The 22,909-nt window shown below is 47.7% G+C and overlaps 1 protein-coding gene across 2 annotated transcripts; it reads right to left on the bottom strand.

The window, feature by feature from the left end:
• Positions 1–2,750: 2,750 nt before the first annotated feature.
• rab11fip4a (RAB11 family interacting protein 4 (class II) a) lies at positions 2,751–20,820 on the bottom strand. 2 transcript variants are annotated; one of them, XM_060046034.1, is made up of 15 exons: positions 20,572–20,820; positions 18,353–18,440; positions 17,783–17,871; positions 14,330–14,526; positions 13,914–14,045; positions 13,514–13,648; positions 11,571–11,606; positions 10,662–10,764; positions 10,462–10,565; positions 9,737–9,877; positions 8,962–9,043; positions 8,616–8,753; positions 6,151–6,285; positions 4,613–4,756; positions 2,751–4,112 (listed from the first exon to the last, which is right to left on the bottom strand). In XM_060046034.1, exons 1-15 carry the CDS (start codon positions 20,722–20,724, stop codon positions 3,993–3,995), a joined length of 1,797 nt encoding a protein of 598 aa, XP_059902017.1. In that variant the 5' UTR covers positions 20,725–20,820; the 3' UTR covers positions 2,751–3,992. The 2 variants fall into 2 exon arrangements, with proteins under 2 accessions (XP_059902017.1, XP_059902018.1); XM_060046035.1 differs by having other exon boundaries at positions 20,522–20,595.
• Positions 20,821–22,909: the final 2,089 nt, after the last annotated feature.

Genomic DNA, 22,909 nt, shown 5'->3' with positions numbered 1-22,909 from the left:
GGTGGTGGTGGTGGGGTCAGGGTGTTGGTGGTGGTGAGGTCAGGGTGGTGGTGGTGAGGTCAGGGTGGTGGAGGTGGTGGTGGAGGGGTTGGAGGTGGTGGTGGTGGTGGGGTCAGGGTGGTGGTGGAGGTGGTGGTGAGGGTGGTGGTGGTGGGGTCAGGGTGGTGGTGGAGGTGGGGTCAGGGTGGTGGTGGTGGGGTCAGGGTGGTGGTGGTGGTGGTGAGGTCAGGGTGTTGGTGGTGGTGGTGGAGGGGTTGGAGGTGGTGGTGGTGGGGTCAGGGTGGTGGTGGAGGTGGTGGTGAGGGTGGTGGTGGTGGTGGGGTCAGGGTGGTGGTGGAGGTGGGGTCAGGGTGGTGGTGGGGTCAGGGTGGTGGTGGTGGTGGTGGTGAGGTCAGGGTGGTGGTGGTGGTGAGGTCAGGGTGTTGGTGGTGGTGAGGTCAGGGTGGTGGTGAGGTCAGGGTGGTGGTGGTGGTGAGGTCAGGGTGGTGGTGGTGGTGGGGTCAGGGTGGTGGTGGAGGTGGTGGTGAGGGTGGTGGTGGTGGTGGTGGGGTCAGGGTGGTGGTGGAGGTGGGGTCAGGGTGGTGGTGGGGTCAGGGTGGTGGTGGTGGTGGGGTCAGGGTATTGGTGGTGGTGAGGTCAGGGTGGTGGAGGTGGTGGTGGAGGGGTTGGAGGTGGTGGTGGTGGGGTGGTGGTGGTGAGGTCAGGGTGGTGGTGGAGGTGGTGGTGAGGGTGGTGGTGGTGGGGTCAGGGTGGTGGTGGAGGTGGGGTCAGGGTGGAGGTGGGGTCAGGGTGGTGGTGGTGGTGAGGTCAGGGTGGTGGTGGGGTCAGGGTGGTGGTGGTGGTGGTGAGGTCAGGGTGGTGGTGAGGTCAGGGTGGTGGTGGTGGTGAGGTCAGGGTGGTGGTGGTGGTGAGTTCAGGGTGTTGGTGGTGGTGAGGTCAGGGTGGTGGTGGTGGTGAGGTCAGGGTTGTGGTGGTGGAGGTGGTGGTGGAGGGGTTGGAGGTGGAGGTGGTGGTGGGGTCAGGGTGGTGGTGGTGGTGGTGGATGTGGTGGTGGGGTCAGGGGGGGGGGTGGTGGTGGTGGGGTCAGGGTGGTGGTGGTGGTGGGGTCAGGGTGGTGGTGGTGGGGCCAGGGTGGTGGTGGTGGGGTCAGGGTGGTGGTGGTGGGGCCAGGGTGGTGGTGGTGGTGGTGGGGTCAGGGTGGTGGTGGTGTTGGGGTCAGGGTGGTGGTGGTGGTGGTGGTGGTGGAGGGGTTGGAGGTGGTGGTGGGGTCAGGGTGGTGGTGGTGGTGGTGGTGGAGGTGGAGGTGGTGGTGGTGGGGTCAGGGTGGGGGTGAGATCAGGGTAATGGTCGGAAAACACTGATGATGGAGGCTCCGCCCATCATTAGAATCCATTCATTCATTCATTCATTCATTCATTCATTCATTCATGTGTCACTGTGTGCATCCAACCTTGCTATGAGATGCTAGGTTAGGCAAGCTGGAAAACCCATCGATTTGATTGGGAACAGTACTTGCTACGCCAGGCCCCTCCCCCTATTCGGAGGCCCCTCCCCCTCTTCGTAGGCCCCTCCCCCTCATCGGAGGTCCCTCCCCCTCATCGGAGGCCCCTCCCCCTCATCGTAGGCCCCTCCCCCTCATCGGAGGCCCCTCCCCCGCACGTTGACATCACAAGCCGTCTGGAGAGGCCAGCGACAAGAGGTCTTCATGCCCACGTTCAGAAGGAGATATTTTCAGCTGGCAGAGGGAGAATGGACAGAGAAGTGATGGGAGAGGAAAGGAAGGGATGGAATCGCATAGCCTTGTTCCCTCTTCCCTCACGTTTACTTTATCCATCATAAAGCAACATAGTTGACAACTTCCACATATTTAACAAAACGAAGATTTATGTAGAGGATTGATAGTTAAATGATTAGTTTATTGTTTACCAGGTCGTATCTCAGTCAAAGTCCCCCCTCTAGTGGCCGCTTATTTAACCCTGTTTACACTTGTTAACAACACAGGATATGAACCACATCATAATTACTTTGTGAGTGTAGTGCGCTCATGCTTCTGGTCTGTTGCCCAATACGATTACTGGATCTAGACATATTTAACTCTGGATTTGGTATATCTGGGTCTAGACATATTTAGCTCTGGATTTGGTATATCTGGATCTAGACCTATTTAACTCTGGATTTGGTGTACCTGGAACCAGACATATTTAGCTCTGGATGCCGTAAAGCCTTATGTCTGCTGTGAACAGGTCCTCCTGCATGTGACGTCACCGTTTTGCACGACTCTGACAGGGTGCACTTTCTAAAACTCTGGTCACTCATAAAGGGACACTGTGTAAAAATTACTCCCATCTAGTGGTACAATTGTATATTGCATTCAAACTAATAGTGCTCGCTTGTTCAAAAACTACGGTGGGCAGTATGTGCCAAGAAGCTGTGTCATGACATCCAATACTACCTCATCGAGTCATTCGAGTGATGAGGTTCGTTATTTCAAACAAATTTCAAACTGCATTGAACATACAAATTAATTATTCTTCGCTCAGGAGGATAAGTTTGATTTTCGGCAGAGATAATTTTACACCAATGAGGACTTATTTATGAATGAATACGTTGATTTTAGGTAATAAATGACTTAAAATATTACACAGTGTCCCTTTAAGCATGCGTGCACCCATGTTACAGAGAGAACACACGTCTTCTGATGAACACATAGAGCTCACCTTTAAACGCTCACAGGTCAAATGACAGACTGCTTCTAACCCAATAGTTACTTTAATTCACACATCTATATTATACAACATGGCCACTAAATGTAGATTTCAGTTTACAATCGTGAAGAACAAACACATTGGTGGCCTTCTCAGTGTGACCAGGCTATTTCTAAAAGGCTATAGCACTGGTGTGCGGTGTTAATGCCATTTAAAACTCCTAAAGTAATGCCTCATGTGAATGTCTTTCTAATGTGCTGCACTGGTAACACACATTATAATCTATTCTTATCGTCATTACCATTCATATTGTAAAAAGATAATATTCTCTGTGTAGTGAGAATACAAACAATAACTAGATTCTGTACACTTAATTACATTGTAGAAGGGCGATTGTGACAGCATGTAGAAAAAGCCAAACTAGGTAGGTATTGCTTATTAAAATATATGCATCAATGGACATTATGAAAGTGTGACTAGTGAATCAACATTGGATATTTTGATATTTATGTGGCAGAAATATGGTGAGGGAAAGGGCAACACAAGATATAATAACCTTGCAACATAATAAACAAACTCTTTTTTCTATAAACCGAATATTGTAACCACAGAATATACAACTTATTTCCCTTTTGTAAACATTAAACATTAAATTGATCAAATGGTGCTATAGAGTGTGAGGAAATGCGTAATAATTACAAAATGTGCAATGTACAATACTATTTGAGATCAAATATCAACTGCTGACAAAAAGTGTGAACGAGCCAATTAAGTATCTTTAAGTAAATGCATTTCACCATTTCCTCCATAATCCAAACATATCTCATGATCTCCGGAAGCAGACCCGAGATGTGCATCATGTTTGTTACTTACGGTTCTATTTTAAACTAATTGTGCACCTTGTGCTTTAATAACATCCAGACCTTGTTATCTGTTAAAGTATACCAAGTTGTCCTTCTATTCTCATGGTGCTCAGTGTCATCAAGCTGTGTGAATGTGAATCTTCTGGTGAATAAGCTACTCAACGTGTGACCACACAGGAAGGCTTCTGGAAAGGTCTAGAGTTAAAGTGTTGGAAGGACTCAGGTTCCAACAGGCCTAGGAGGCCTCTACCTGTAGACCAGGTGACCCACCTCGTCTGACCAGACCCGACTCATTTCATTATGTGATCAAAGGTTGGAGACATCTTGGAATGCCTTTGCACTTGGGAAGGTGAGCCCAGTGAGGTTGGTTCTGGGTTGGCATGGTAGGGACTCAGTCATAGTGTGTCTACAAATGGATCTTTTTTTATTCCTTCTTGATCTCCAAGATGGAGGGGTTATGGTCTAGAATAGCCAGAATGATCTTATCCATGTACTGCCTTAAGCGGTAGTTGTTCTCTTCTTGTTCCTTCACAGCGTCCACCAGCTGACCGGAGAGAGGGGGAGAGAGGAGAAAGGATCGATTAATGTCATCCCAAAACCACTGAATGATGTCATACACATGACAATACTAACACATGAGTCCATCTCCTCCAGACATGAAGGAACAATGGTCTGTGTTCTTCAGTCTTTAAAATGCTGACTTGCATATAGTTTATGAACTATGACTAGTTTATGGTCGAAGACAGCTGAGACAGCGGCCTCGAAGTGTCATATATATAGATTATATTATATATATTATATGATATGAACTGAAACCAAAGGAGCTCATCTGATTTAAGACAGCTGACGTGGCTGCTCCACCACCTGGAGATGGGGTCAATAATATTAAGAACTTCCTGATTCTGCAGCTGGGGTTAATGAGGCCAAAGAACCTCCTCAGTGTCTTCAGTGACACTCAACCCTCCAGATGTAGATCAGAAAGTCTACGTCTGTAGTCCGAGCCCGGGACGCGGTCTATCTGTAGACCAGGACCGTGCCACCCACCTCGTCGCGGGTGGCGGTCTGGATCTCGGCGGCCAGGCACTGGGCCTTGGTGTGGGAGGCCAGCAGGTTCTTGGCCTCGTAGAGGCTGAGGCTGAGGATCTGGGCGTTGAGGTCGTCGTTCTGGTCCCTCAGCTTGTGGTTCTCCTGGGGGTCACAGAGACGTCTCCTTGTTTAAACCTCCCTGTTGGTTTCTGTCTGCTTGGCCGTCAGGAAGCCGTTGGAACACAGGGTTAGGAAACAACCAATCACAGCCATGGATCTCATATGGGCAGGGTTAATATGATGGCATACAGAGGCTCGCCCAATCGGAGTGCCAATGAGGCATCTCCAGAAACCAAAATGGCTGCTGCTGATGTGTCACACCCTGCTCTACAGACCGGACCCCCCAAGACCCCCCAGACCCCCGCTACAGACCTGACCCCCCAAGACCCCCGCTACAGACCGGACCCCCCAAGACCCCCCAGACCCCCGCTACAGACCAGACCCCCCAAGACCCCCCAGACCCCCGCTACAGACTGGACCCCCCAGACCCCCGCTACAGACCGGACCCCCCAAGACCCCCCAAGACCCCCGCTACAGACCGGACCCCCCAAGACCCCCCAGACCCCCGCTACAGACCAGACCCCCCAAGACCCCCCAGACCCCCGCTACAGACTGGACCCCCCAGACCCCCGCTACAGACCGGACCCCCCAAGACCCCCGCTACAGACCGGACCCCCCAAGACCCCCGCTACAGACCGGACCCCCCAAGACCCCGCTACAGACCGGACCCCCCAAGATCCCCCAGACCCCCGCGACAGAACAGACCCCCCCAGACCCCCCAAGAACCCCGCTACAGACCGGACCCCCCAAGACCCCCCCTACAGACCGGACCCCCCAAGATCCCCCAGACCCCCGCTACAGAACAGACCCCCCAGACCCCCGCTACAGAACAGACCCCCCAAGACCCCCGCTACAGACCGGACCCCCCAAGATCCCCCAGACCCCCGCTACAGAACAGACCCCCCAAGACCCCGCCTACAGACCGGACCCCCCAAGACCCCCCGGACCCCCGCTACAGACCGGACCCCCCAGACCCCCGCTACAGACCGGACCCCCCAAGACCCCCGCTACAGACCGGACCCCCCAAGATCCCCCAGACCCCCGCGACAGAACAGACCCCCCAAGAACCCCGCTACAGACCGGACCCCCCAAGACCACGCTACAGACCGGACCCCCCAAGATCCCCCAGACCCCTGCTACAGAACAGCCCCCCAAGACCCCCCAGACCCCCGCTACAGAACAGACCCCCCCAAGACCCCCGCTACAGACCGGACCCCCCAAGATCCCCCAGACCCCCGCTACAGAACAGACCCCCCAAGACCCCCGCTACAGACCGGACCCCCGCTACAGACCGGACCCCCCAAGACCCCCCAGACCCCCGCTACAGACCGGACCCCCCAGACCCCCGCTACAGACCGGACCCCCCCAGACCCCCCAGACCCCCGCTACAGACCGGACCCCCCAGACCCCCTGAGATGTTCCTCATGGAGGCTGACCTGCTGCAGCCTCTTGACCTCCAGCTGCACCTCCCGCGCCCGGGCCTGGGCCCGCCCCCACCCCTCTCCCGGCCGCTCCACCTCCAGCCTGAAGAGCTGCAGCCGCTCCAGCTGGCGGCGGAGGTCCTCCGTCACCTGGGGACACAAAGGGACACCGTCACCGTGGAGACAGCGTGGAGACACCGTCACCGTGGAGACACCGTCACCAGGAGGCACCGTGGAGACACCGTCACCAGGAGACACCGTCACCATGGAGACACCGTCGTCAGGAGACACCATGGAGACACCGTCACCAGGAGACACCATGGAGACACCGTCACCATGGAGACACCGTCGTCAGGAGACACCATGGTGACACTGTCACCATGGAGACACCGTCGTCAGGAGACACCATGGAGACACCGTCACCATGGAGACACCGTCGTCAGGAGACACCATGGAGACACCGTCACCAGGCCCGTCGCTATGGGCGGGCCATAGGGGGCCGGGCCCGCCCCCCACAATGATTGTGCCCCCCCACTTGAGGCACGTCTCAAAAAAAAATAAATAAAAAAAAACTTTTTTATTTTATATTATTATTTATATTATTAACGCTCCGTTCACTTGCATGGGCCCTTCACAACTTAAGTATAATTGACCGCTGTCAAGGTAAACAAAGGATTTTTTGCCTCTAATGGCGTCTTTGCTACCGCTCCGCAAGAAGTCCGGTAACTTGTCAACCCCAGCGTCTTCGGTTGCTAAGCGACGTCAACGTCTTTGGCGGACTATTAAATCTGCCGATCTAGGCTACGTAGGCCTACGTAACTACGTCCATTTAGCCGCTAACAGTTACCGCGCATTTTGAAGTGAAGCTGGATGAGTTTTCGCTAGCTTACTTTCATTTCTAGTTCATCATCATGGATATTCGTAAGTGGTTGAAAAGCCCACCAACGGTCTAATAATCAGTCAGATAATTTCCTGGACCCATCAAAGGTAACCGTAACACCTCTCCTGCTATTAGCTGGAACTAATGTGGCTGAATCTGAATATACTGTGGCTTGTGAGTTCCTGGTTAAGAAAATGAATGACACCCCGAAGACGGAAAATGGACAACATCCTTAGCACATTCAACGGTGCACTCCAGGCTATGCCGACTGTTCTCACAGCCTACACCCTTGCCCTAACTTTAGGAGCTTCCACAGCAATGTGTGAAAAGTCATTTTCCAAGCTGAAAAACGTCTTCTCAGAGCATCGGCGCAGTATGTTGCACAGACGCAAGGCCCAGCCGATTCAGCTTGCTTTTGAAAAGGACCTGACTCACAAGTTTACATCTGAGTGGAAGGATATGTTGATGAGGAGGTTCAGCTCGGAGAAACGCTGCCTCCCGCTGAGGACAGGGAGGGAGGGAGGACAGCGCTGAATCCACTCAAAGTAAGCTACCGTGTGTGTGTGTGTGTGTGTGTGTGTGTGTGTGTGTGTGTGTGTGTGTGTGTGTGTGTGTGTGTGTGTGTGTGTGTGTGTGTGTGTGTGTGTGTGTGTGTGTGTGTGTGTGTGTCTGATGGCAATGCATATCCCTCTGTTAACTGCTTTTACACCTAATATGTTGTATAGTCCAGTGTTTTATGGATATATATTCATAGCATTGCTTCTATGTAATGTATTGCTTTAAATGACGAGGAATGATGTGATGTTGTAGGGCAGGCTATAGGCTACCGGGTCATATTGCTGTTGGTTAATGATTAACGTGATGATTATGTGCTGCGCGAATAGAGGAAATATACGCACTGTAGGCTAATAATAATTGTACCCCCCTATGCATTTCATATGCCCCCCTTCAGACTCAGGTCTGGCGACGGGTCTGACCGTCACCATGGAGACACCGTCACCAGGAGACACCATGGAGACACCGTCACATGGAGACACCATGGAGACACCGTCACATGGAGACACCATGGAGACACCGTCACCAGGAGACACCGTGGAGACACCGTCACCAGGAGACACCGTCACATGGAGGGACCATCACCATGGAGACACCGTCACCAGGAGACACCGTGGAGACACCGTCACCAGGAGACACCGTCACATGGAGGGACCATCACCATGGAGACACCGTCACCAGGAGACACCGTCACCAGGAGACACTGTCACATGGAGGGACCATCACCATGGAGACACCGTCACCAGGAGACACCGTCACCAGGAGACACTGTCACATGGAGGGACCATCACCATGGAGACACCGTCACCAGGACACACCGTCACATGGAGGGACCATCACCATGGAGACAGCGTCCTCAGGAGACACCGTCACATGGAGGGACCATCACCATGGAGACAGCGTCCTCAGGAGACACCGTCACATGGAGGGACCATCACCATGGAGACAGCGTCACCAGCGTCACACAGAGATGGAGAGACACCTGTCCGACAGGAACATGGGATGCCTGCTGATTGGAGGAGATGGCGGAAGGGGCGGAGCTAACCTCCTGCATGGCCTCCTTCTCCTTGTGGAACTGGTGGCGGTGGAGCCACAGCTGGTCCACCACCTCCCTGTACAGCTCCATCTCGTCCTTCAGCTGCAGACTGCTGTCCTCTAGCTGGTCAGTCATCCTCTGCTTCTCCTGGAACACACAGCACCTCTGCTTTACAACGAGGCTAACCCCAACCAGAGAACCTGTCCTCCCCCACCCTGGGAGCCAATAGGATGGCTCCCAGGGTGGGAGCCATCCTATACATGCACACATGCACACATCTTTGCATACATGCACACATGTATGCAAACATGCACGTATGCATGTTCAGCGCTGGCTCACTTCCTGTCCCGCCCACCTGGTCCAGTTTCTCGGTCTGGGACTTGAGTCTGCACACGTTCAGCTTCATCTCCTGGTTGTTCTCCTCCAGCTGCTGCACCCTGCCAACAGATGTGATCTTGGTGATCTTGGGCCCAAGCCCAAGATCACCCTGGATCCTCACATACGGCTTCAGTTTGACAAGCTGGACCTGGTGAGTTCTGCTGTACCGCAACTTTAGGTCTATCAATATAATGACATTCATGTTCATCACACATATATCTCATGAATCATTTAGAATTGAATTGAATAGAATCATGTGACAAAAATACAGAATGTAGAAAAATATGTCAAAACTCTAAATTAGACAGACAGACAGACAGACAGACAGACACAGACACAGACAGACAGACAGACAGACAGACAGACAGACAGACAGACAGACAGACAGACAGACAGACAGACAGACAGACAGACGGTGCGGGTGCGTCTGCTGTGCGTGTGCGTCTGCTGTGCATGTGCGTCTGCTGTGTGCGTCTGCTGTGTGCGTCTGCTGTGTGCGTGTGCGGTGCGTCTGCTGTGCGTGTGCGTCTGCTGTGTGCGTGTGCGGTGCGTGTGCGGTGCGTGTGCGTCTGCTGTGTGCGTCTGCTGTGCGTGTGCGTCTGCTGTGTGTGTGCGTCTGCTGTGTGCGTGTGCGGTGCGTGTGCGGTGCGTCTGCTGTGCGTGTGCGTCTGCTGTGTGCGTCTGCTGTGCGTGTGCGTCTGCTGTGTGCGTCTGCTGTGCGTGTGCGTCTGCTGTGCGTGTGCGGTGCGTACTTGTTGCTGAGCAGCTCGATCTGGGCGCTGTGCTCCCGCTGCACGCGGCCGTACGCCTCCTTGTGCCTCCTCAGCTCCTCCTCTAGACTCTGCTCAGCGCGGAGCTCCACGTCCTTCACCTGCTCCTCCAGCTCATGCACCCTGACGGGTCACACCCCCCACACAGAGGCACGCACGTTAACGCCCAAAGACTGTACGCACACATTGGAGAGAATGTGTGTGTGTGTAAGTGTATATATAAATATATTAGATATATAAACATACATACATATACCTACAGGTGTGTGTGTGTGTATCTGTCGACCAGTTGTGTTTGTGTGTACCTGTGGACTAGGTGTGTGTGTGTGTGTGTGTGTGTGTGTGTGTGTGTGTGTGTGTGTGTGTGTGTGTGTGTGTGTGTGTGTGTGTGTGTGTGTGTGTGTGTACCTGTGTACCAGGTGTGTGTGTGTGTGTGTACCTGTGAACCAGGTGTGTGTGTGTGTGTACCTGTGTACCAGGTGTGTGTGTGTGTGTGTACCTGTGTACCAGGTGTGTGTGTGTGTGTGTGTGTACCTGTGGACCAGGTGTGTGTGTGTGTGTGTACCTGTGGACCAGGTATGTGTGTGTACCAGGTGTGTGTACCTGTGGACCAGGTGTGTGTGTACCTGTGGACCAGGTATGTGTGTGTACCAGGTGTGTGTGTGTGTGTGTGTGTACCTGTGTACCAGGTGGGTGTGTGTGTGTACCTGTGGACCAGGTGGGTGTTCTTCTGTTTGAGTTTGGACTTCAGGTCTCCGTTGGCCGCGCGGTCGCTCTCTAACTCTGTTACTTTCTTTTCTAGAAAAATGACCTGTAACCAAAACAAGAAAAGGATGAATCAATACACAGGATATACTGTAGTAAGTATCAAAGCAGAATACTTATTGTGTTTGGAAGTTATGTAAACCTTCTCTGTGATGTCACAGGGCTCCATGCTGTCAGCCAGCAGGTCCTCTGTGCTGCTCGCTGCACTGCCGCCAAACACCCCCGCGTTGACCTGGAACAACTGGCTGGACCGGGGAGGGAGGGAGGGGGGAGGGAGGAAGGGGGAGGACAGATGAACAGAGGGAGATAGAGTCAGAGGGATGTAGGGAGGGTTGGAGAGGAGAGAGAGAGGGGGGGAGGGAGGAAGGGGGAGGACAGATGAACAGAGGGATGTAGGGAGGGTTGGAGAGGAGAGAGAGAGGGGGAGAGAGAGAGAGAGAGAGAGAGAGAGAGAGAGAGAGAGAGAGAGAGAGAGAGAGAGAGAGAGAGAGAGAGAGAGAGAGAGAGAGAGAGAGAGAGGTTATAGTTAGTTATACAGAGCGTTATAGGGTTATAGTTAGTTATACAGAGCGTTCTATGGTTATAGTTAGTTATACAGAGCGTTCTATGGTTATAGTTAGTTATATAGAGCGTTCTATTGTTAGTTAGTTATATAGAGCGTTCTATTGTTAGTTAGTTATATAGAGCGTTATATGGTTATAGTTAGTGATATAGAGCGTTTTATAGTAAGAGTTATTATTAGAGTTATAGTTGCAGTTAGTTATATAACTTTAGTTATAGTTGGTTATATATAGTTATAGTTATGGTAGTTAGATAGAACCGATCAGCGTTATATATTCATAATTAGTTTTATATAGTTATAATATAGTTATGTATAGTTATAATATAGTTGGTTAGCTATATAAAGCAGGTCAGCATTCTATAGTTATAGAAATAGTTAGTTATATATAGTTATAACATAGTTATAGTTAGTTATATACAGTTATAGTTATAGTTAGTTGTATATAGTTATGACATAGTTATAGTTAGTTATATAGAGTAGGTCACATACCGTCCAAAAGCTCGACTGGACATCTTCCTATTTGGGCTGGAAGACAAAGAATAGAAGTTTAGTACTGATGTTAGCAGTAATAGTTAGTAGTACTGATGAAGAACGTGTGAATGACATGGATTTGCTTCATTTCATGGTGATTGATTCCATAGAGAATTTGAAATTAAACAATAACTTCAATTATTGATAACAAGATATGTGTGCCGGGGCTTTAACTTTTACATAACACATGCACCAATACACACACACACACACACACACACACACACACACACACACACACACACACACACACACACACACACACACACACACACACACACACACACACACACACACACACACACACACACACACACACACACACAGCTGCCACGGGTCCACAGTGGGATGCTGTTTCTATGACAACAGCCCACACTCTGAGCTGCTTTCAGATCAGTATTACTGGGTGTCAACGTGTTTGTGTGAGGAGGCTATTCTAGTATTCCAGTGTTGGACCATATTCCAGTGTTTGACCACTACCACTGAGAGACAGTTCATCTTACATCAGTCATGCTCTCTCTCTCAATGCTAGAGATGTGAGGTCTGGAAGGACCATAAATATCTGAGTGAGGCCTTAATGAACCAATTCAATTAGGGGACAATTGGATTAAAGTGCTAATGTCAAGGGTTTTCATGCAAATGAATGTCAGTTAAGTCCCTATCTACTATCGAATGGGGAAACAGAAGGAGATGGAGCCTGTGGCCCACTAAGCAAAGCCCTGCAGTCATGAGAGCGTTACAAACGGGTCGGCCATGGAGACCAGGTTCTAATCTCAGGGGAGATATGGCCTAAGGTGTCGCAAAAGTCACCAAAACGATTTTATAGCTTTACCACTTTAACACCTCAGGATACTATAGGGGGATTATTTGTTTATCAACACGGCGGATGTGCGTGCAGAATGATCGCAAAAATACAATTTGTTTGACCGGTTGCCATGGTTATCTCTGTGTGGTTAATTTGCAATTGCGGTGTTAATTAGAGATTTTTTCAGCTAACTGTTACATTAAACTGTAATCAAAAAAATTGGTTATATGCTATATACTCTACAGTATCTATGGTATAATGGCTGGGACGAATTTGAATCATAAATATGTACACTTTATGTTGAAAGTATCAGACTGTCACGATTCCTAATTGAAACGAAGGATGGTTATTCTTCAAAACGAGAGCTGGTAAATTGTGAAAAATGAATTAAACTGTAATCAGACAACGCGGTTATAATGGAATAGGGTCTATAGACCCTAGAGTATCTGTGGTATAAAGGCTGGGACGAATTTCGAATTATAAATATGTACAATCCATAACGTTAGCTCTCTGGCTCATAGCTCAGCGGACTAGAATACCTCCCGTTGCCAAGTAGCTACGGTCCGTCCTATTTATGTGAAAACTTTGTATTTGGATTGTAAAATGCGTGAAAATATAAATGAATGATGTTCGTTTCTTTTCCTTGGCAAGTGGCCATGGTATTAGCGGGATAATGCCCTTCGAGGTGTCAAAAACATGTTTGATCAATCGTAATTAAAGGGGACTACTTTTTGAGGGAGATGAACTCAAACAGAGTATACATTCAATAAGCATGCAATACGAATAAGAAAAAGGCAAGGCAAGGCAAGGCAGTATTTGAATTGTTGTATCATGTTGGCAAGCAAGAAGTAGAATAAATGGGATAATCAGTCTTAAAAGGGTTTGTGCAACCAACGGCACAACAAGATATGATTGCGGCTCTTGTCGCTCTCGTCTCTTTCTGCCAGCGACATGCGCGTAGAGCGGGGAGTGACGAGAGTGACGTAGATTGATAATCCCTCTATAAAGCACAATCTTAGATTGAGGTTGACTGAAGTCACTCAGTGTGTGTATTTGTGCGTGTGCGTGCGTGCAATTGCGTGGTTATGTGCGTCACCTGCTGGCCTTGAGGTCTCTCAGGCGAGCTTCCAGGTCGTTCAGAAGGTTGACTTTCTTGCAGCACTGTGAGCAAAACACATCCAGCAGCTCGTTGTTGTCAAGGGGACGCATCTTTGGAGGGGTCTGGCCTGCACTGCTCACACACACAACATATAGACAACCAAGAGCCACCACAGGTAGGGGGGAGGGAGGGGGGAGGGAGGGAGGGAGTGAGTGAGTGACACTCACTCACTCACTCACTCACTCACTCACTCACTCACTCACTCACGTATGTGTATGTGTATGTGTATGTGTATGTGTATGTGTGTGTGTGCGTGTGCGTGTGCGTGTGTGTGTGTGTGTGTGTGTGTGTGTGTGTGTGTGTGTGTGTGTGTGTGTGTGTGTGTGTGTGTGTGTACCTGGAGGTCCCCCGGTGAGAGAAGCCGGTGTTGCGTGTCTCCTCGCCCCCGGGGCTGCTGGGAGTGAGGTCAACCCCCTCACCGTAGTCCTCAAACTGCTCCTCGTCCAAGATGGCCGATGCTGGAGAGGAGCTTCATTTGTACACACACACACATACACACACACACACACACACACACACACACACACAGACACACACACACAAACCACACACAAACCACACACACACTCACACACACACACACACACTCACACACACACTCACACACACACACAAACCTCACACACACAGAAACACACACACACTCACACGCACACACACGCACAAACCACACACGCACATAGGATTTCCTGCACTGTAAGTAAATTAAATAAATGTGTAAGAGGGCCCATTAGGCCCCTGAGGGTCACTCACCTGTCCTCCAGTCCCGTGTCAGAGTCTGCGTGTTCAGCGCTGCTGTCCATCATGTCCCAGTCCCCTGGGACCTGGTAGGGGCCCCGGTCCTGGTAGGGGCCCCGGTCCTGGCCCTGGTCCTGGTCTTGGTCGGGGCCCCGGTCCGGGTGGGGCCGCGTGCAGACGGTGACTGCTGGGGCCCGCCGGCCCTCGCCATTCTACAAGTACAGGAGGGTTATACCGGGAGGAGGGTTATACCGGGAGGAGGGTTATACCGGGAGGAGGGTTATACCGGGAGGAGGGTTATACCGGGAGGAGGGTTATACCGGGAGGAGGGTTATACCGGGAGGAGGGTTATACCGGGAGGAGGGTTATACCGGGAGGAGGGTTATACCGGGAGGAGGGTTATACCGGGAGGAGGGTTATACCGGGAGGAGGGTTATACCGGGAGGAGGGTTATACCGGGAGGAGGGTTATACCGGGAGGAGGGTTATACCGGGAGGAGGGTTATACCGGGAGGAGGGTTATACCGGGAGGAGGCTTATACCGGGAGGAGGCTTATACTGGGAGGAGGTTTATACTGGGAGGAGGGAAAATCTTTGAAATTCTGGGGAAATTAAACCTTTGTAGTCAAGAACACTAACAGAAGAAATATAAATATGACAGAGTTAATTATGAAGAAAATAAGGTTAACGAAGAAGTTCCCCTTGATGCCAAACTGTGTCTTGGCAGTCCGATTCTTGGAAACTCATCAGCCGGAGTGTTGATTGCCTGATTTTCTTAAATGAGTGGCAATGACACAATGTCATGTTCAGCATACTCTAATCAGGATTCAAACTCTCAACCTAAGGATCACCAGTACACGGCATTATCCCGTTGAGCCACTGACATTCCTGAACTGCATGAAGCCTCATTCACAAGTTGAAAATGTCGATTGAGAAGCACACAACGTCAAGAAAACTCCAAGCACACATTTCACAAGAGAATTAAGGGCTTTCTTAAAATAGTACAGCTCTGAAAATGTGCACTGTTAATAGTATCCACCTAATGATAGCCGTATGGTAGTTACTCGGGATGTGTCGGTCGCGACTGATTCGTTACAACGAACGAATCCCGAACGTGAACGACAAGAACTGGTTCCCCAAAACAAGAAGAACTGATTCTTTGATTCTTTTTTTTTAACATAAACCAAACATATGGTCACGTAAATAAAATATACGAACGAACAGAGCTCCGTCTCCCCGCGACTTATATTGATTGAGTCTACAACTTTCTCAAAGATTCAGCCAATGAGAGGTAGCAATGGTGTTGGAATGGCACCTGGGTAAACCAATGACAAGGCGGTACCGTCGAATATGCGCGCTTTCTCTGTCTGACGTATCTTGGGTCATACCATTCGACGTGGGGCCACTCGTATATCCCCCTACATTTTTTCGAAAATAGACTTGACCTCCATCTGTTTATTGGATAAACGCATTTCCCAATCCCAGGAGTCTTTGCTCCATTCTACGTCAATTTAAGAACAAACAAAGAAATTAAACTGCAGTTCGTATTTTTTATTTATGACCATGCAAGTTCTGTAATGCCTGAACAATGAAGAATTAAATGTAAAGTAAAATAAAATTATAAATGTAAAACCATGAATGAAATATAGAGAGTAAGCAAGTGGTATAAATATTGGTGGGACGTTCGATATACTTTATAGCAGGCATCTCCAAACGGCGGACCGTGGTCTAGACGGTCCTATCCGGACCCAAGACCAATTAAAAAAAAATATATATATAAAAAAATGGTTTTTTATTTTTTATTTTTTTTTAGATGTAATCTGACGTAACGAACGAATCAAAACGACCGAATCAAATAAACGAATCGTTATAGTGAACTGAACTGAAAGAACTAGTTCCCGGAAAATAATCATTTTGCCCATCCCTAGTAGTTACACAATAACAAAATGGTCATATAGGCAAAATGGGATGAGACTGTGGACATTTGGCAGAAGACCAGGGTGAAGAAGATGCATCTGATTTTAGAGATTAATATGATCAAAGAACTTTGAGTCCAGGTCAATCTAGCAAGGAGAAATAAGGCTAGTTCATAATTTCATCCCTTTAAATAGCACCACCTTTGGGTGCAGTACCACAATTTTGGTTTATGGGTAGTGGGGGCATTGGTATCCACCTAATAATAGTCGTATGTTTTATTATACAATAAAAAAAATTGTCATATTAGAAAGATTTGGCTAACTACTCCAATTTATTGGCCAATATTTCTCAAATGGAACTAAATAAAACCAATTCTGTTTGATGATTTTTTTTTTAGGCTTGGTCTAAAGATTTGATGTGGCGATTTTGTTGAATTTTTTATTATTTTTGTTGCCTGTGAAGTAAACATTTTTAGGGCATAAGACCCAGGTCAATTTGGTGAGGAGAAATAAGCCTAATTCATGATTTTTTACAATAGCGCCACCTTTTGGTGCAGTACCACAAACGTGGGTTTATGGGTACTGGGGGTTGGTAACCATACCTGAAAATGTCAAGAGTTTTCGACTGATGTATGACTGCAGTATGACTTTTACAGAATTTGAGAGAAAAAAAAAACGTTACAGAAACAATAGGGGACCAAGCAGCTCTGCTGCTTGGTCCCCTATTTATTATTAATCATATTTTAATGATCTCTTTGACTGAGTGTTGAAGGAGAAACTATCTTCTGTGTCAAAACACGAAAATTATGAGGAAAGGAAAAAACGAGGGTTGGAAAAATTTAATATATCCGTGTTCTGCATGAGGATGAACCAACAACCTTTCCCGTCAAAGCCGCGCCTCCTTCATAGAACGCCTTCTGTCTGCAGTCCTTCAGTCTACCACCTCTCTGTCTGGTGGTTGCTAGGCAACTGCTCAGATGAGCCAGCCCCCTTGCAGAGACATCTGCCATGTCTCTCTCTCTCTCTCTCTCTCTCTCTCTCTCTCTCTCTCTCCCTCTCCCTCTCTCTCTCTCTGTCTCTCTCTCTCTCCCTCTCCCTCTCCCTCTCCCTCTCTCTCTCTCTCTCTCTCTCTCTCTCTCCCTCTCCCTCTCTCTCTCTCTCTCTCTCTCTCTCTCTCTCTCTCTCTCTCTCTCTCTCTCTCTCTCTCACATTGAGAATATTTGCAATTAATTTTTTTTATTTGAATTAGTTTTTGTTCATCTGAAATCTAGTTTTTGAAAAGGTAAAACTAGAATTTCAATAAATTTCATTTAAAAAAAGGTGAATTTAAAAACGAATAAATTCAGTATACTTGTTTTCAAAATGTCAATGTTTGAATGAGGGGTATTACGAGTGTTTTATTTTATTATGATTTTATTAATTATGTGCCTATTCACTTTACCCACACATTCTCCAGAAATAGACCAACAATGCATAGGGTTACAAGTGACGGGGATATTAATTATAATCAGGTAATAATGACAATAACACCATGTGTAAAGCGCGGAGCTCACCTGGTAGATGTAGCCGTTGTCTGTGAAGGAAGGCCGGACCTCAGGAACAAAGTAGGGGCCCACAGCCGCCTCAAACATGTCCTCACAACCTGCCCGGAGCAGGGACACCAAGTAAGAAGGTTCTGTGTGTGACACAGCGTGTGGAAACGGGCGCTACAACGTGTTCCCTCTCCTTATAAAGCCCAGGACTTCATCCTTTTAAATGTATGACTGAGAGCAGTGATATGAAAGCTCTAAATGATTTTAACCAACTCTGAGACAGGCTGCTGAGTTTTAGAATTCAAACTGATTCATCTTTTTTCTCTTTGCGGAACACAGACCTTTCAAAAATAGATTATAATATGATTATAATATATAATAAATCGAGTTAAGGTATCAATAATCACTTGGTGTTATCAAGCATCAATATCTGCCTTATTGAATAATGAATGGACATGAACACTTTGTGCTTTCCACCGCAGCATTATCATCAGGCTTTATTAAGACTTTTGTAATCATTCGAAATAGATCATTCTGAAGCATATTTTAGAAACACACATGATCACTTGTTCTTTTTTTATATTATTTTACCTTTGATGGCAAAGACCCCATGACAGAAGTCCTTGAAGTTGATCTTCCCGTGAGCGTTAGGGTCCAGAAACTTGGTCAACGTCTTGACCTGTGATGAGGACCAGAAGGAGAGCTTCAAACGTCCCCCTCAGTGGAGGGTTAGGGTTCAGTCTAATACCCCCTGTTACTGTCTGTAGGACAATCTAATACCCCCTGTTACTGTCTGTAGGATAATCTAATACCCCCTGTTACTATCTGTAGGACAATCTAATACCCCTGTTACTGTCTGTAGGACAATCTAATACCCCCTGTTACTGTCTGTAGGACAATCTAATACCCCCGTTACTATCTGTAGGACAATCTAATACCCCTGTTACTGTCTGTAGGACAATCTAATACCCCTGTTACTGTCTGTAGGACAATCTAATACCCCCGTTACTGTCTGTAGGACAATCTAATACCCCCTGTTACTGTCTGTAGGACAATCTAATACCCCTGTTACTGTCTGTAGGACAATCTAATACCCCCGTTACTGTCTGTAGGACAATCTAATACCCCCGTTACTGTCTGTAGGACAATCTAATACCCCCGTTACTGTCTGTAGGACAATCTAATACCCCCGTTACTGTCTGTAGGACAATCTAATACCCCTGTTACTGTCTGTAGGACAATCTAATACCCCTGTTACTGTCTGTAGGACAATCTAATACCCCTGTTACTGTCTGTAGGACAATCTAATACCCCCGTTACTGTCTGTAGGACAATCTAATACCCCCGTTACTGTCTGTAGGACAATCTAATGGGTCGTATTAGTTGTGCTAGGTGGGTGATTATTAATTCTTGATAAAAGTGTTCACTGGGACTGCACCATGAACCTGCTCTTCAGACTCAGACCGGCTCCTCCTATGAGGCGCATGATAAACATGAACCATCACCGTCAACACCTGCAGCCCATCGCCAGCTAGCTAGCAAACCTCTAAGAAACAAGCCATTAGATAAATATTACATGACAGTTCGCTCAAACAGAAAGGCTTGGATTTATAAGCAGCATTAAAAATGCAATGCATGGAGCGTTAACACCCCCCCAAGGTCTCCAGCAGAACACATCTCTCTCTGCGCCACACAAATAGATTCCTTTGCGTCAGTTCCATTTATGTGCAAAAGGAACCCATGTGCCATCCAAGGGTCACCGAGCTGTACCGAGCTGTACGGAGCGTGCTGAGCAGAACGGATCTGGTGTGAACCGTGATTCAAAGAAACGATCAACGGGGGAATGATGAGCAAGGACCAAGGTTTCGGCTTAGCTCAGGAGGTAGAGCAGTTGTCTTGTAACCGAAAGGTTGCTAGTTAAATCCCCAGCTCCTCCTAGCTGAGTGTTGATGTGTCCCTGAGCAAGACACCTAACCCTAACCGCTCCTGAGGAGCTGGCTGTCGCCCTGCATGGTTGACCTGCTGTCGGTGTACCACTGGGCCCCTCCCTCGGTCTGGGGCCGCCCGCAGCTCCTAGCAGGGATGGCCTCAACGCAGAGGGTGAATTCCCCCTTGGGATCAATAAGTACATCAAGTTTAAGAGCAAAGCATCAGCTTCAGGGAGGAGGGAAACGACGACAGCTGGGGGAACGGGCGGAGGATCTGGAGTATGAAGACCACAGAAGCTCTCCTCAGAGCTGACTGTCACACCCTGCCCAGACCAGCTGCATGCTGGGTCAGAAGGTCAGCAGATACACCTCCAGAGCCTGAGGCTAACTTCAGCTGGTTCAAAGCCATAAAGCCATAAAGCCATGATTGCTGTGAGTCTGGTAACACACACTGGCCTCGTACTGAGGGCAGTCTAGTCGTACCAACTAGAAAGGGGCTAGTTTTCCCCAGACTGTACTGCTAAAATAAACTTGACATTGACGTCTCATGTGTGTGGGATTTAAAGGAGACAGGTCTATAGCAGCACTTCCTGTTTCACTCAGGCTTTGAGGAGATCACCAGTTCACTGGATAAACAATGTTGTCACTGGATAAACAATGTTGTGGAATTACAGATCGCTTTCTATTAAAACGGACTCCTGCATCAGCAAATAACCTTAACCGATCCCTTTAAGAGACCCTCACCTTATCCCTTTAAATCAACCCCGTAAGAAAACCCTAACCTCATCCCCTTGAAGAAGATCCTTACCTCATACCTTTAAAGGAGCCTTACCTCGTCCCCTGAAGAAGAAGCTTCCCTCATTCCCCTGAAGAGACGCTTACCTCATCGCCCTGTCCGAAGCGCAGTCCGAGGTCCACGAAGCGCTGCACGCGGATGAAGCCGTCCGCATGCTCGTCGCACGCGTCAAACACTTCTTTAAGTTTTTTCAAAAACTGCAAGAATTGGTTCCGGTCGGGGAGCACGTATCCGTCCATCGTGGTGATGTTGAGATGCAGGGATGCTTGGATGAAGAGCTGTAACGTCACGCGGGTCCCATCGTTTCTGTGAAGTGATGCTGTGACGTCACCGCCTCCTCCGGTCGAACGGGCCGAACCATTTTGAGTGAATTAAGAGGGTAGACCGCTATATGATATAATATATCGTAGAGGGTAGACCTCTATACGATATATACTATATAGTATAGAGGGTAGACCTCTATGATATATAATATATCATATATAGCGTAGACATCTGTAATACATATAATATATAGGGTAACCGCTAGGCTACATGATATATCGGGTAGACGTCTATATTATATAAAATATAGACTGGGTAGACCTCTATGATATATAATATATAGGGTAGGTTAGTATCTATGCCGGTATAAATGCTGGGACGAAATTTGAATTAAATATGTACAATCCATAACGTTAGCTCTCTGGCTCATAGCTCAGCGGACTAGAATACCTCCCGTTGCCAAGTCCGAAAAAGCATGAAAATATAAATGAAGGATCTTAATTTATTTTCTTTGGCAAGTGACCATGGTATAAGCGGGATAATTCCCTTTGAGGTGTCAAAAACATGTTTGATCGATCGTAATTAAACGTGACTACTTTTTGAGGGAGATGAACTCAAACAGAGTATAGGCCTACATTTAATTATCATGCAATACGAATAAGAAAAAGCATTTATTTATTATGTCGGCAAGCAAGAAGTATAATAAATGGGATAATCAGTTTTATTAAAAGGGTTTGTACAACCAACCGCACAACAAGATAGCGGCTCTTGTCGCTCTCGTCTTTCTGCCAACGACATGCGCGTAGAGCGGGGAGTGACGGAGACTGATATACAATTATCCCTTATAGGGTAGACCTCTACTGATATATATATCTCTACATAATATACATTATAGCCTACCATCTTCCGAGAGGATCAATAAGATAACTGAAATCGCTCACACTTTTTATTCCAGACTTGGAAGATTTTAATAAAAAAAACGTATTTACAGTTTTTTTCAATTGCTTGAACACGTTTTGCAAAATTTGGCTCATTGTGTCAAAACTCAACACACAAGCAAATAAGACAACAACACTGGGAAATAAACCATTCACATCTATGTCAAATTGAAACTCGGCTATCGAAACCTAACAATTCTTTGTAAAAATGGCACTCTGTCAAAATGAAACACACTTGCATCATATGAATACACTTTCAGATCAGCAGCAACACATTGGTCTACTTTATATAAAACACTGCAGTCTTTCATGTTCACTGTTTTTATTCAGCACCACAGAGGGCACGTTTTCACCACAACCAAAAGAAATACTAAATACTGTATATTGCTCTACTGTACATTACAGTGCAGTAAATACAGTTTGAGCAAAAATAAATAAATAAATAAACCCTATTGTACTGTGAACACAGAAAAACATGGCAATTGTGCATGGGTGGGCTTATGGACCCTGCCGTCTGTTGGGGTCTGGCCATAGGATCTCATCAATATCACAAGCAATGTTTTCTTCCGCAAAGCATCGGGGAAAATATTGCCTTGTGTGCCGAATCCATCCATGGATTGACCCTATGTTGATGTCTCTGCAGGCCTGTTCCATTGCCTGCAGAAGAGGCATGCGAGCATGAGGTTGGCGGTCATATACGCACCATCTCCAAGCCGAAAATAATTCTTCTATGGGGTTTAGAAATGGTGTGTAAGGGGGCAAGTATAGGACTTCAAATTGATGATGGTTGGTGAACCAGTTGCAGACCAGAGCAGCCCGATGGTAACCAACAATGTATATGTGGTACTGATACAATGGCACATATTCAGCTGTAACTGGATGACACCAATACTGTATTGTAAATGTAAAGGACTAACACTTACATGTACATGTTCACGTCGAAGTCCTTTGACCCTGACACTGTTTCTCTCAAATGGGACCCTGTACAATTGCTTCATGGTAATTTGGTGCTTTACCATGATGCGTCTGATATTGGAAATGCTCACTCGCTCTATGTTATTGAATACTTCTTTATCTGATACAGTCTGAGTAGAGTAGAAAGTAGAGAGTTGAAGACATACCTGTTTTCGAGTTGGAATGTCCTTATTATGGATGAAACTGTTGGTGTTCAGTTTTGGAAGAAAGTGTTTTCAGGTGTGTAAGTAAGTATTCTCAATTAACC

This window comes from Gadus macrocephalus, chromosome 2 (assembly GCF_031168955.1).
Source record: "Gadus macrocephalus chromosome 2, ASM3116895v1".
NCBI classification, from domain to species: Eukaryota; Metazoa; Chordata; class Actinopteri; order Gadiformes; family Gadidae; genus Gadus; species Gadus macrocephalus.
This window is presented reverse-complemented; position numbering and strand designations above follow the sequence as displayed.

Excerpts from the sequence above, each read along its gene's own strand:
- rab11fip4a (XM_060046034.1), bottom strand. The coding sequence starts at position 20,724 with ATGGACGGATACGTGCTCCCCGACCGGAACCAATTCTTGCAGTTTTTG. Across the intron at positions 10,566-10,661 it reads CCTGTGACATCACAGAGAAG|GTCATTTTTCTAGAAAAGAA; the intron begins GTTTACATAACT and ends TTTTGGTTACAG. Across the intron at positions 4,113-4,612 it reads AGACCGCCACCCGCGACGAG|CTGGTGGACGCTGTGAAGGA; the intron begins GTGGGTGGCACG and ends CTCTCCGGTCAG.